The sequence below is a fragment of the Meles meles genome, chromosome 18, assembly GCF_922984935.1.
Source record: "Meles meles chromosome 18, mMelMel3.1 paternal haplotype, whole genome shotgun sequence".
NCBI lineage: Eukaryota > Metazoa > Chordata > Mammalia > Carnivora > Mustelidae > Meles > Meles meles.
Window position 1 is genome coordinate 45,961,974 of NC_060083.1, and position 13,797 is coordinate 45,975,770.

General features: G+C 41.5%; 1 protein-coding gene across 4 annotated transcripts in view; it reads right to left on the reverse strand.

Moving 5' to 3' along the window:
* GPATCH8 (G-patch domain containing 8) overlaps positions 1 to 7,845 on the reverse strand; it is a 105,521-nt gene extending 97,676 nt beyond the window's left edge. For 3 of the 4 annotated variants that reach the window (XM_045984545.1, XM_045984541.1, XM_045984543.1), the window contains exon 1: positions 7,769 to 7,788. Coding sequence is in view for 1 of the 4 variants with exons in the window: in XM_045984538.1 (XP_045840494.1) it covers positions 7,769 to 7,813 (45 nt within the window). In the remaining 3 variants the exon portion in view is untranslated. Of the gene's footprint in view, positions 1 to 7,768 lie in introns of all 4 variants that reach the window. The other variant, XM_045984538.1, reaches the window with a different exon arrangement.
* Positions 7,846 to 13,797: the final 5,952 nt, after the last annotated feature.

Genomic DNA, 13,797 nt, shown 5'->3' on the forward strand with positions numbered 1-13,797 from the left:
TGGGCGACTGCCTTTGGCTCGGGTCATGATCCCTGGGTCCTAGGATCAAGTCTCCCATCATGCTCCCAGCTCAGCAGGGAGCCTGCTTTTCCCTCTCCCTCTGCCCCCCCCCTTGTACTCTCCCTCCCTCTCTCTCTGTGTCAAATAAATAAATAAAATCTTCTAAAAAAAAAATAAGTTTATGTACTAGAAAATATTCTGAAGGTAAATATATCCCTTGGTATCTCTTATGCAGATACCCTAAAGCAGTTATTAAGACAATTAAATTTTTAACCATTTTTGCTCCTTCTTCTATGATACCTCATAATTTTACTTATAGCTTTAGTCACAGCAATAAGGCAAATTACTGACACTACAGCATATAAATCCACAAGCATTAGCTTAAGCTTCTTGTATAGTCAAGATCTAAATTATCCAATTAATTTCTTGATTTTTGATCAGTATTATCTACAAAAGGTTGAAAAAGCAAGCTACTTCTCCCTCATCAACACTGGAAAATATTACTTGAACCGTAAGATAAAAGTACTAACTTTTCCAACAATCATTATCTAAAATATCAGTCACAAAACATGATCGATGATTTCTTCTATTATAACTAAATCTAAAGCGCTGTTTTGTATTTCAATTCCATAAAACAGAGAAATAAAATGAATTCCTCTTTGAAATCAACTGTCAGAGAAGGATGATAACAAATAATTGAAACCTAATGAGATGGGCGCCTGGGTGGCTCAGTGGGTTAAGCCACTGCCTTCAGCTCAGGTCATGATCTCAGGGTCCTGGGATCGAGTCCTGCATCGGGCTCTCTGCTCGGCAGGGAGCCTGCTTCCTCCTCTCTCTCTGCCTGCCTCTCTGCCTGCTTGTGATCTTTCTTGTCAAATAAATAAACAAAATCTTTAAAAAAAAAAAAATTGAAACCTAATGAGACCAAATTAATATTACAAAGACATCTTCTGCTTGTTTGAATGATGCACAGCTCAAGATTTATCTTACCTCGATACTATTGGTAAAAATTAAAATTAAGTTACAGGAAACTACAATTTTGGCCCTAACTTTAATTTCTTACTATCTAGGGCACTTACTGAAATATTATATGCTATTAACCTATGTACAATGCCAAAATAACTGTGGCTACTTTTTCTTCCATAAATTCCTATGTGTAATATATTAAATGCATCTATTAAATCACAAAGAAATCATTTAGTATAAGTATGACAATACAGTATATTCTTTCAGCTGCATATATTTAAATTTTTGCACTGATTAATACAATGCATTAAGCACATTCAGATAGATTTCCACAGTTAAATGGACAATTCACTTTTTATAACTGGAAAATCATTACAACATCTTCTGGTATCCACTGCAATATCAAATCAATGACTTCTTTCAGTATTTGTGGTGGTCATCTGAATTCCTTTGGTAATTATAACTATGAGTCAGCTCTCGCTTAATGCTAAATGGCGATGCTAATATGAAAAGGGATTTAATGCCAGACATACAAGCAAAAGTACCAAACTGTTTCAGGGAAGGAATGTTAATAGAATTCAAGAACTGGATGTCTACTTCAAGTTGGAACCCATTTACATTAATAAAATATTAGAAACTTATTAAGTCACAAGAAAAAAAATTATATCTCCACATGGGTTTCAAATCCATAATTCAAGATCTCATGAACTCCTAATCCTTTCCAGAAAATGATAATTTTTTTTTTTAAAGCAAACTGCACCATTCAACGTGGGGCTCAAACTCGTGACCCTGAGATCGAGTTGCATGCTGCACTAACTGAGCCAGTCAGATACCCCAGAAAATGGTCATCTTGGCCATAAGAGAACACTGTCCTTTTTTCATTTTATCATATACCTAAAGAGATGGAAATTATATGGAAATACATCTCAGCTATGAAGCAGGAGAATCAGCATGACTAATTATATATGGGTCTAAAATTTTTTAAGTCACGGGGCGCCTGCGTGGCTCAGTGGGTTAAAGCCTCTGCCTTCGGCTCAGGTCATGATTCCAGGGTCCTGGGATTGAGCCCCGCATCGGGCTCTCTGCTCAGCAGGGAGCCTGCTTCCTCCTCTCTCTCTGCCTGCCACTCTGCCTACTTGTGATTTCTGTCTGTCAAATTAAAAAAAAATATATATATATATATATATTTAAAAATTTTTAAGTCACAAATTTTAGTTCTGGTTGTATAACTTATCATAAAGATCTAAGAAAATGTGAAAAAAGAGTTTCTGTAGTACTCTAATGGGAATTGTGATACAGATAGAAAAAAAAAATGGAATGAATACAACAGGGTCACCTATTTTTCTGTAATGCTGATAGCACTAGAACAGCCCTGTAAATAATCAGCCTAATAATGAATCTGTCTAGATCTGTTTCTTCTTGGTCTCAATGCCTACTTTGAAAACAAATAAGCATACTGTCACATGAAGCCCTGTGATCGCAATTCTTGCCAACCCCACTGTCCCTCCAATGCAACTTAAGTTTTTCTCTGTGATGTTATTCCTTAACTGTCCCTTTTCCAGTACCCTTTACCTTGAATATTTACTTTAATCCTTCAAATAACCACCAGAGAACTTTCCCTTATGCTAACCTTACACGGTAACTCTTGAACACCTGAAAATATACTAACCAATAATTTTGCATGTTAATAATCATGCCAATTTATCATCAGTATTTTGAGTCGGTACAGCCTTGGTTCCAACTCTTTCCACCTATAGATATGTATGGGAAAGGGAGTAGTAATGATTTTGCATAAGTTTCAGTATCCCAAGCAAAGTGCACACTGATTTCCACAACTAGTGGCATCTCTTCCAGATGATGGGAGACCCTGGAAACAGATTAGAACACCTGCCCATGTGTCATCTCCAGCACGTCTGCATTAGAATGCCAACTTTATTGCAAGATACCACACAGAAAATATACTAACATGCTTCTGTGATCAAAGTATTTTAAAACTGTAACCTTCTCATTTAATGGTCTCAACTAAGAATTATCTGAAGGTCACATCCTGGTATCATACATGAAGTACCAGGACTCTTACATACTACATAAAGTAACACAGGACTTACTACTATTTACTATGATGATTACTTACATAGAGTATAGAAAACCCTTGGGTAATTTTATTTTTATTATGAACTTTAAGACTTTTTTTCTCTTATTTTATTACTCATTGATTATCATAACTTTTTTATTAGAAATGTAATGCAAAACATATTCAGAACAAGAATGAAAGGCTACTTTAAATCACCAGTTCTCTGCAGGAACACGAATTGAAGAACATATTTCCTCATAGCATTCAGGAGCATCACCATTAATAGCTGCACAACCACTAAATGCTGAGCAGTGTATCTTAACACCTTACAGTTGTACATCTCTGTACAAACAAAACTTTCTTTGGGAACTTGTAATTCAAAGTACTGAATACATCTATATCTTTTTTTTTTTTTTTTAGATTTTATTTATTTATTTATTTGACAGCGAGTGAGAGAGATCACAAGTAGGCAGAGAGGCAGGCAGAGAGAGAGAGAGAGGGAAGCAGGCTCCCTGCCAAGCAGAGAGCAGAGAGCCCGATGTGGGACTCGATCCCAGGACCCTGAGATCATGACCTGAGCTGAAGGCAGCGGCCTAACCCACTGAGTCACCCAGGCGCCCTGAATACATCTATATCTTAAGTTATATATACTACGTATTTTCCATTAGTTTGTGTAACATTTTAATCTGTGAGCAAATATGCCTTAATCTGGTAAATGTAGGCAGAAGTTGTGTCTCATTCAGAAATTAAGGTCAGATTCTTAAAGTAGTAGTCAGAATTTAAAACATTAAAAAAAAAATAAATACATGAGTCTAAACCGCAAAGATCCCCAAAGATAAAAAAAAATCACTTAAAAAGATCACACAAGGGACACCTGGGTGGCTCAGTCGGTTAAGCTGCTGCCTTCGACTCAGGTCATGATCCCAGGGTCCTGGGATGGTACCGAATGGGGCTCCTTGCTTGGCGGGGAGCCTGCTTCTCCCTCTACTTGCTCTGCCTGCCACTCCCTCTGCTTGTGTGCAAGCGCTCTCTCTCTCTCTGACAAAAAAATAAATAAAAAATATTTAACAACCAAAAAAAACATACAAAACAGTGTCTAAACTAACAGTTAACAGTATGTCCTCTATGACAGTGTAACTCATCACTGTCAGAAGTCTCCTTCTAAGTCCTTGGGAGAACAAGAAACCATTCTGGACAAAGGGGACACAGTAAAAACTAATTGTCTAACCTCTCTAAAAGCTCACTTATTCTTCATAATTTGTAAGTTTATCCTCCGTATTTGATGACTCAATTACAGTTATGTAAAATATGTAAGTGGCAGTAGAGATAATGGTCATGAGCATAGGTTCAAGAGTCTTAAGAGCCAGGGTGTGACTCTAGGTGCTGCCATCTACCAGCTGTATATACCTGGCCAAGTTATTTAACTCTCTGTGCCTCAGCTGCCTCATCTGAAAATGAGCATTAACAGTACCTACCTCATAGGGTTATTGCAAAGACTATGAGAAAATACACATATAGTGTGTAGAATGGTGCCTATTTATTGTTAAAATGAAATTAGTGAAAATGTTTCAATGTATGTCCTTAATAATGATTACTCTTTATATTCATAAGTGCTTCAGATGGCATGCCACCGTTAATTAAGCTCCTCACCATATTACAGAAAACACCTTTGAAACTTCAGGTGTTCCCAAATAAGTGAACCCACCTCTGACTCAATACTAAGTTCAAAATACCACAAACTCTCCAAAATTTGCAAGTGATGGTAAATTGGCAAAGAGTGAAATTTTATCATTTTTAGTTATCTTGCCAATTTAAAGCCAAAAAATGACAGTCATCTAGAACTTACTGGAGAAGATATACAGAAAAATTTCTAGTGCTGTAAGAAGATCTTTTTAAAGCAACAGGATCCATTCACTGTTCGGAAACCTACTTTGGATTTGTTTTCAAGTGTACTCAATGGTTTCACCTCATTTATCACTCAAAATCTTAAAAGGAGGCCACATTTAATTTTAATAACCCAACCTTAAAATGGTTTAGATATACTCTATACAGGAGCACATTATTACATTTTCTCTCTAATAACTTTAAATTAAAGGATATCATTAATGAAAATCAGTATTTTTTCTCTTATTAAAACATCCGGAAGAAATACTACTTTAAGTATTTTTTTTTAATTTATTTATTGTAGTTGACTATTTTAAATGGATGCTTTTTAGAAATGTTAGTACAGGGGCGTCTGGGTGGCTTAGTCAGTTAAGCATCTGCCTTTGGCTCACATCAGGATCCCAGCGTCCTGGGATCGAGCCCCACATCCGTCTCCCTCTCCTCCCTGCTTGTGCTCTCTTGCTACTTCTGTCACTATGTGTCTCTATCAAATAAATAAATAAAATCTTAAAAAAAAATAAAAAGAGGGGCGCCTGGGTGGCTCAGTGGGTTAAAGCCTCTGCCTTTGGCTCAGGTGATGATCCCAGGGTCCTGGGATCGAGCCCCGACCTGCTTCCCCTCCTTTCTCTCTTTGCCTGCCTCTCTGCCTACTTGCGATCTCTGTCAAATAAACAAATAAAATCTTAAAAAAATAATAAAATAAAAAATAAAAAGAAATAGAAATGTTAGGGGTGCCTGGGTGGCTCAGTTGTTAAGCATCTGCCTTCAGCTCAGGTCATGATCCCAGGGTCCTGGGATCCAGCCCCACCTTGGGCTCCCTGCTCAGCAGAAGTCTGCTTCTCCCTCTCCTACTCCCCTGTTTATGTTCACTCTCTCACTGTGTCTCTGTCAAATAAGTAAATAAATCTTAAAAAAAAAAAAAAAGAAAGAATAGAAATGTTAGTAAAATAATTTACGAAAGTTTTAACATCTTTTAGTTGTCTAAAAGGTTTTCATTCCCAACACCCTATTTTACCCATAATATTAGGAGATCTGAATATTAGAAAACCAACATTTTCCTAGCTGCAGGAGTTGGTTATTCCAACATACAAGCAGGAAATAAACTTAAAATACACGTACTATCTTCAAAGAACATCAGGTTTCAGATAAACCCAACTAGAGCCATCAGAAGGGAAAGTCACCTTACTTTTAAAGGTAGAGGCTTTCTCAATTTTTTCAGGTGACAGCATTCCCAATCTGCTATCCAGTTGTCAAATTCTTTCAAGGCCCTGCAAATCTGTTTAAGTCGGCTGAAATTCTGTGGTTGACAGCCATTTTCCCTCATCACTTAATTGTCCATGTTATTTATTTTCAATTTTATTAGGTCACCTTGAAATTTTCTCCTCTGAAAAGCACTTGAGGATTTTAGTTAACAGATCTCTTTAAATATTACCAATAAAAGCCCACACATCTTGTAGCCTACTCACGTCTTACCGGGCTGGCTTAAAAAAAACAAAAAAACAAAAAAAAAACTCAGGGATCAAATAGCTATATAAGAACTGCTTCAACTTCCCTGCACCTGCACTATATTCTTAAACACCTTGAGATCCTGTATTGTGCTGCAGTTAGACAGCAGGAGCATGATCACAAGGTTTTCAACAGCCCCTTGATCCCTTACTGCCGCAAAACTTCTCACAAGCGTTCCATGCACTAGACTGTTGTTTAACTGCTTTACCTGTTTATTTAACAACTCCATCATCTCAGGGAATGCAAACCCTTCAAACTGCCTTCTGAAACGTATCTAGAGTATCCCATGTTACTCGGAGGAAGATCTGCAGCGGGATAAAAACTTGAGTTCTGATGTTCATTCTCCTGACCCAAATTGCTGTTGCCAGGATATGCGGTAGTAATGCAGTGGTTTCTTTGAGACTCTGAGGATGTATTTTACCCTAGAAACAGCCAATCTCTACTAAATCCCTCTTAGTCGCCGAGATTTCTGCGATAACAATGCTCAACAGGAAGGTATTTTAAAACAACTGAAAGACGCGTTATTCTAATTTGGCCTTTATTTTCCCCTCGATAATAACCTGTCATCACAAGGACATTTTTCCATATAGCATCTGCAACTAAAGAAAGGAAAAAAGGAGCTTCTGGAGCTAGTTATCACGCGCTAAGGAAGTCCCTTATCATTACGCTTCTTAAAATCTTTCAAGGGAGGATTTGGGGCTAAGCTTACAGTGACCACAGTCCTGTAACTTACTCTTTTCCAAGCAAGATGAACGGCCTAATAACAGCAACATTTACGCCCAGGGAAATCTCAATGTTTGACCAACCAAGGAGGCGGCTGATAACTCAAGGATCCTTTTTCCATGGGAAGAAATGGAAAGCCACACAATGAAAGGGTTTTATCACACTGAGGATAGACGAAGGACGACCCGAAGAAGAGCCCTGCGAGCAAAACCCAGAGATTCGGAAGCCCTGGTCTCAGCAACACCCGCCCGAAGCCCTCCCAACCCATCCCTCTTTTCCCCCCGGGAGCCCGCCCGGCGCCTTCACAGGCCCGGCGCACCCGAGGGGAGCACCGTCCCCAGTCTGCGGCCCAACCAGGCTTCCGAAACCCGCCCGAGCAGGCCGAAGCTGCAACCCCGGCGGCCTGAGCTTAACAGGTAAGAGAATACGAGGTGAGAGGAGATGCGGCCTCGCCTCAAGCTGGGAGGCCCCTGGAGGAGGAATTGGAGGCGGGAGAAGAGCAAGCCAGTTCGTAAGCCGGAGCAGAGCTTGAAAGGAAAAGAACTAGGAGCGGGGAATGAGGACGTCCCGGCTCCGCCAGCGCCTTCCCGGATTCTCGGCGACGCCCGTGTTTACCTGAAAGTCTCGATCCTCGTTGAAGCGGGAGAAGCGGTCCGCCATTTTGCCGCCTTCACTCCTCTCAGGACGACGCTCTCCGGTTCGCTCCTTCCCTCCCGCGACACCCGCCCCCTCGCTCTCCTCCCCAATTCCCCGCCTCCTCCCACGCCCACCCGGCGCGCGCAGGCGAGGGAGGGAGAAAGCGAGAAAGCGCGTCTAGAAGAGCCCCGTCGGCGCAGGCGCCTTTCAGCCCTGGAGGCGGAACCTTCCCTTAAATCCCCTCTCCGCTCGCGGCCCAGAGCGACCCCGACGGCAGCGCGTGCGCACTCACGCCAGAGAACGGCAAGCGCTTCCGGAGAGAAAGGTCACAAGGGCGCAATATGCTTAGGTCCGGATGTTTTTCCAACTGCTGGTTTCCCCAAGTAGGCTGTATTTTCTTGCCCTCTCGTCTCCGTGTGTGTGCAGAACTCCATCCTCTGCTTTATTCATTAAATAGCAATATAATGCAGTGGTTGAAAGCGCGGATTTTGGAGCCAGACTACTTCGATTCGCAGTTTGCTCTGAGGATTAAATGGCAGACGAGACAGGAAAGACCCCTTCTCTCATGGGGCTTACGTTCCGGTGGGGGGAAGTCAGACACATAGTAAAAATAATTACATAATTTTAAATGTTGACGAGTGTTAACAAAAAATAAAACAGTACAGTTATGAGACCTCTGTAATGACCTTTGGTCTTTGAGGAAAAGCAAGGGGCAAGGCTCCCCACCCCACCAAATCCCTGCTGCTTTCAAGCAAACGGAACTTTAGACCCACACGCCCCTCAACTGCCAAGAGTTTCCATTTTTAGGATATTATTAAGAGTATTTTTCAAGAGACCGAAGTTGATCCAAATCAACTAAAGCTCTCTGACTTTCAGTTTCCTTTTATAAAATAAGGAAATTGAATTTGGTAATCTCTACTGTCACAGCCCCAACAATGACTGTGGGTTATGATTCAGACTTTTCCATCCTATGGTTTTCCTGAGGACCCCATCCAGCCCTCCAGCACCCTCAGCCAAAATACATAAAACAGGTAGGAGGGGGTATGAGGACTTCCCTGCTTTTGAAAAGAGTAGTTGACAGAAATCACAAAATGGAAAATAGCCCTTACCCTACCCTGAGAGAGTCAAGTGGAATGTAAATTTGGGGAAGGATGTGTATCTTCTATTCCATTGTTACCCTTTGCCTCACCAGACCACAGTCCAAGCAGAATACAATTGTAAGCAGTGAAAAGAACTCTGAGATGAAGAACATAGACTGTAAACATTGTAAAGAGATTGAGGGTAAATGTGGCAGATTGAATCAACATGGATACACATGACACATTTACCTCTTCTCCCTCTCTCAGCCCTACGAAGATGACAGTAAAAGGATGAGAAGGGTGAACACCTGGGTGGCTCCGTTGAGGGCCTGACTTCTGCTCAGGTCATGATCCCCCGGCCTGGGATCAAGCCCCCATCAGCCTCCCTGCCCGGCCAGGGGTCTGTTTCTCTCTCTTCTGTATTCCCCCTGCTTGTGCTCTCTGGCTCTATCTCTGGCAAATAAATAAATAAAATCTTTTAAAAATAAATAAAAATAAAATCTTAAACAAAACAAAAAATCTTGGGGGCGCGTGGGTGGCTCAGTGGGTTAAGGAATGCTGTAAATGGGAAGGTTTGGTAAAAGCTAACATTCTGGTCGGAGGCAGGCTTCTTCCAGCCTAGTGGGGAAAAACCTACACATACCAAAAATAGGACTGGAGTCTCCCCAACATACAAAGGTCACGTTCCAGCCCAGATATCCCACAGAAAAGTCCATCATTCCAGAGCCCCAACCACACGCAGCTTCCACTCAGCTTCCACTCAGCTCTTAGTATGAATGGATGCCAAAAATAACCAGACATTGGTAGAAACCTGTGAGACAGAAACACCCTGCCCCAAAACAAAGCAAAAAAAAAAAAAAAAAACAAAACAAAACAAAACAAAACAAAACCAAAAAACAAAAACAAAAAAAAACCAGCAAGTGGAATTCAGAGAAACCAGAAATAATGGAAATAATAGAAGAAGCCATCAAAAGAATTGTAATCAATATCCACAGAGATATGAGATTACCTCAGGAAATAAGGCCAACAGGAAGCATCGGACGACAAAAAAGAGAAAAGAATATCCAGAGATTAAGAAGTAACTTTTGGGGGCACCTGGATGACTGTTGTTAGCATCTGCCTTTGGCTCTGATCATGACCCCAGGGTCCTAGGATTGAGCCCCAGTTCCAGTTGCGTGCTCAGCAGGAAACCTGTTTCTCCCTCTCTCACTCCCCCTGATTGTGTCCCTTCTCTTGCCGTGTCTCCATCAAATAAATAAATAAAATCTTAAAAAAAAAAAACTTTCGAAAGTTAAAATGTCTTAAGCAGAAATGAAAAATTCAATAGAAGAGTTAGGAAATAAAATTGCAAGAAATCTCCCAAAAAAACAATGAAAAGACACCCTGGTCCAAGCCACCTTTACTTTCTCCTTAATCATGGCAAGCTCCTAAGTGTTCTGCTTCCACCCTGACCCCCTACAGTCTTCAGAGGAACTATGGTGATCCTGTTACAAGGTCAGTTAGATTACATAAGTCCTCTACTGCAACCCTCCAGTGGTTTTCCCTATCATTCACACTATAAACCATCATCACCTCACCTCTCAGACCTCATTCCTCTCTGTCCACGGTGTCCCTTCTCTCCGGGCACACTGACCTGCTATACCTTGATCCCACAGGCCTGCTCCTGCGTCAGCCTGCCCCACTTAGGGGCTATGTATATGTTGTTCTTGCTGCCTCGTTCTTTCCCAGATATTCACCCATGTGCCTTGCCCCCTCACCTTCTGGTCTTTCCTTGAATATTAATTTCTCGGTAAGATCTTCCCTGATCACACCTAAAATCATAGAGTTCAGGGGCACTTGGGTGGCTCAGTGGGTTAAGCCTCTGCCTTTGGCTCAGGTTGTGATCTTGGGCTCCTGGGATCGAGCCCCACCTCGAGCCCCACATCAGGCTCTCTGCTCAGCAGGGAGACTGCTTCCCTCCCCACTCTGCCTGCCTCTCTGCCTACTTGTGATCTCTGTCTGTCAAATAAATAAATAAAATCTTTTTTTAAAACCCCCAAATCACAGAGTTCAGTATTCTGAACTTTCTAGCTTCTTTCCCTAATTTTATTTTTCTCCTTAGTACTTACCACTTTCTAAAATGTAACATAAATTCCATGAGAACAGAGATTCTCTCAGTTCTACCCAGTTCTTTTTTTATTTTATTTTTTAAAGATTGTATTTATTTATTTGGCTGAGAGAGACAGTGAGAGAAGGAACACGAGCATGGTGGAGCTGGAGAGGGAGAAGCAGGTTCTCTGCTGAGCAGGGAGCCCCACATGGGGCTCGATCCCAGGACACCAGGATCATGACCTGAACCAAAGGCAGACACTTAACAACTGAGCCACCTAAGCTCCCCCCTATTCCCTTCCATATCCTTAACCCCTAGAATAATAAATGACACATAAGTGGCACTAAATAAGGATTTTTTGAATAGATGAGAAGAAAATGAATAGATGAGAAGAAAAATAAGAAAGAACAGATAAGAAAATAGAAGGATCAATCCAATATCTGAATAGGAGAGTTTCCAGAAAGAACGGGAGGGGGGCGGGGGAATGGAAGAAAGAGCGTATTAAAGAAATAGCATGTAAACCTTTTCTGGTTCTAAGGGCCTAACTGTCCGAACTGAGAGGGCCCAGCACAATGGATGTAAAAAGACCTTGCTGCCAGGTACAGCATTGTGAAATTTCAGGACACAGGGATAAAGAGAAGCTCTTACAGGTTTTCAAAGAAGAAAAATAAGTCACATGTGAAGGATTGGAAATTGGAATAATCCTTTTCTCCAAAACACCAGAGTAAGAGGTAAAGCCCTGAAAATTCTGAAAATTGAACCTAGAAATCTATATCCAGGGCGCCTGGGTGGCTCAGTGGGTTAAGCCGCTGCCTTCGGCTCAGGTCATGATCTCGGGGTCCTGGGATCGAGTCCCACATCGGGCTCTCTGCTCAACAGGGAGCCTGCTTCCCTATCTCTCTCTGCCTGCCTCTCTATCTACTTGTGATCTCTCTCTGTCAAATAAATAAATTAAAAAAAATACCTTTAAAAAAAAAAAGAAATCTATATCCACCCAAATTATAACTCAGCCATGAAAGAGGAAAATGACATTTAGACCTGCAAGCTCTCACAAAAGTCTATTTTCCAAAGATGCTTTCCTGGAAGCCACCCAAAAATGCTCTGCAGCAAAATGAGAGAGTAAAACAGGAAAACGGGAGACTTGAGATTCAGAAATCAGACATCCAGCCTGAGAAAGAAGTGAAGACATTTCCCAGGGTGAGCGTGTAGAGTCGTTTCAGGATGACAGCTATGCAACAGACGTAAGATCACCCAATCCAGATGAAACACAGGAGGACACAGGAGAAAAGAGGCCCCAGGAAGGTTGTTGCCAAGCCAGAAAGAAACCTGATGGAATACTAGTGCCTCTGAAAGAGACTTGTACACTTCTCCAAAGTGTTTGCAGGGGAAAAAGCAGTGACAAGAATATAAAAAACCAAGGATGGATGGCTCAGGGGTCAATCATCTGCCTTCTTCTGCTCAGGTCCTGATCTGAGGGTCCTGATCCCAGGGTCCTGGGGTCTAGCCCCCTGCTCAGAAGGGAGTCTGCCTCTCCCTCTGCACTGCCCCCACTCTCTCTCTCAATTAAATAAATAAAATCTTTTTTTTTTAAAGAATATAGAAAACCAAGTAAAGAAGGAAGGAAGGAATGGGGGGGAAGGGAGGGAAAGAAAATTTACCTCAACGGACAAAATTATAAGAGAAAATATTTTTTAAGATTCTATTTTTGCGGGCTGCCTGGGTGGCTCAGTGAGTTAAAGCCTCTGCTTTCGGCTCACGTCATGATCTCAGGGTCCTGGGATCAAACCCACCCCCCCACCCCCGCATCAGGCTCTCTGCTCAGCAGGGAGCCTGCTTCCCTTCCTCTCTCTCTGCCTGCTTCTCTGCCTACTTGTGATTGTGATCTCTGTCTGTCAAATAAATAAAATCTTTTAAAAAAAAAGATTCTATTTTTGGGGGGACACCTGGGTGGCTCAGGTGGTTAAACATCTGCCTTTGGCTCAGGTCATAATCTCCTGGTCCTGGGATTGAGCCCCACATTGGGCTCCCTGCTCAGGGAAGAGTCTGCTTCTCTCTCTCCCTCTGCCTCTCCCTACCCCTTGTTTGTATTCTCTCTCTTTAATGAATAAATAAAGCCTTTAAAAATATAAAATAAAGGGGCGCCTGGGTGGCTCAGTGGGTTGAAGCCTCTGCCTTCAGCTCAGGTCATGATCCCGGGCTCCTGGGATCGAGCCCCACATCGGGCTCTCTGCTCCGCGGGAAGCCTGCTTTCTCCTCTCTCTCTGCCTGCTTGTGATCTCTGTCTGTCAAATAAATAAATAAAATCTTTAAAAAAAAAAGAGAGAGAGACATATTAGTATGAGCATACTATTTAGAACTAAGAAATATTGGAAATAGACATAATTAAAAATAAAGAAGAAAGAGCTAGAGGTGAAAGCAGTTACCTCCAAATAATAAGGATTAGGGGTGAGATGAACTAAGGAAGGGGACTGCCATGTTTCACAAAAAGCCATGTAGAACAGTTTGACTTTTAGTCTGTGGATATCTATTACTTCAATTAAAAGCAGAAATCCAATTTGGTGACTTAAAAAAATATCCACACCAGTCAATTCTCTGTTCTTTCACTTATTGGAGGGATAAGACAACATAGAAAAGACCAAAACAATTTGGGACTCAGATTGTTCTATATTTGGCCAAGAAGAAAAGTTCTTAGATATTTTAAAAGTTGATCCCTATTTAGTAACCTTGGAGGGGGGCAGTTACTACGTATCATGCCTCTACCACGCGAACAGCTTCACATCCATGATCTCGTCTGATGCTCACAGCCACCCTCTGAAGTAGGTACTATGATTAGCTTTTTT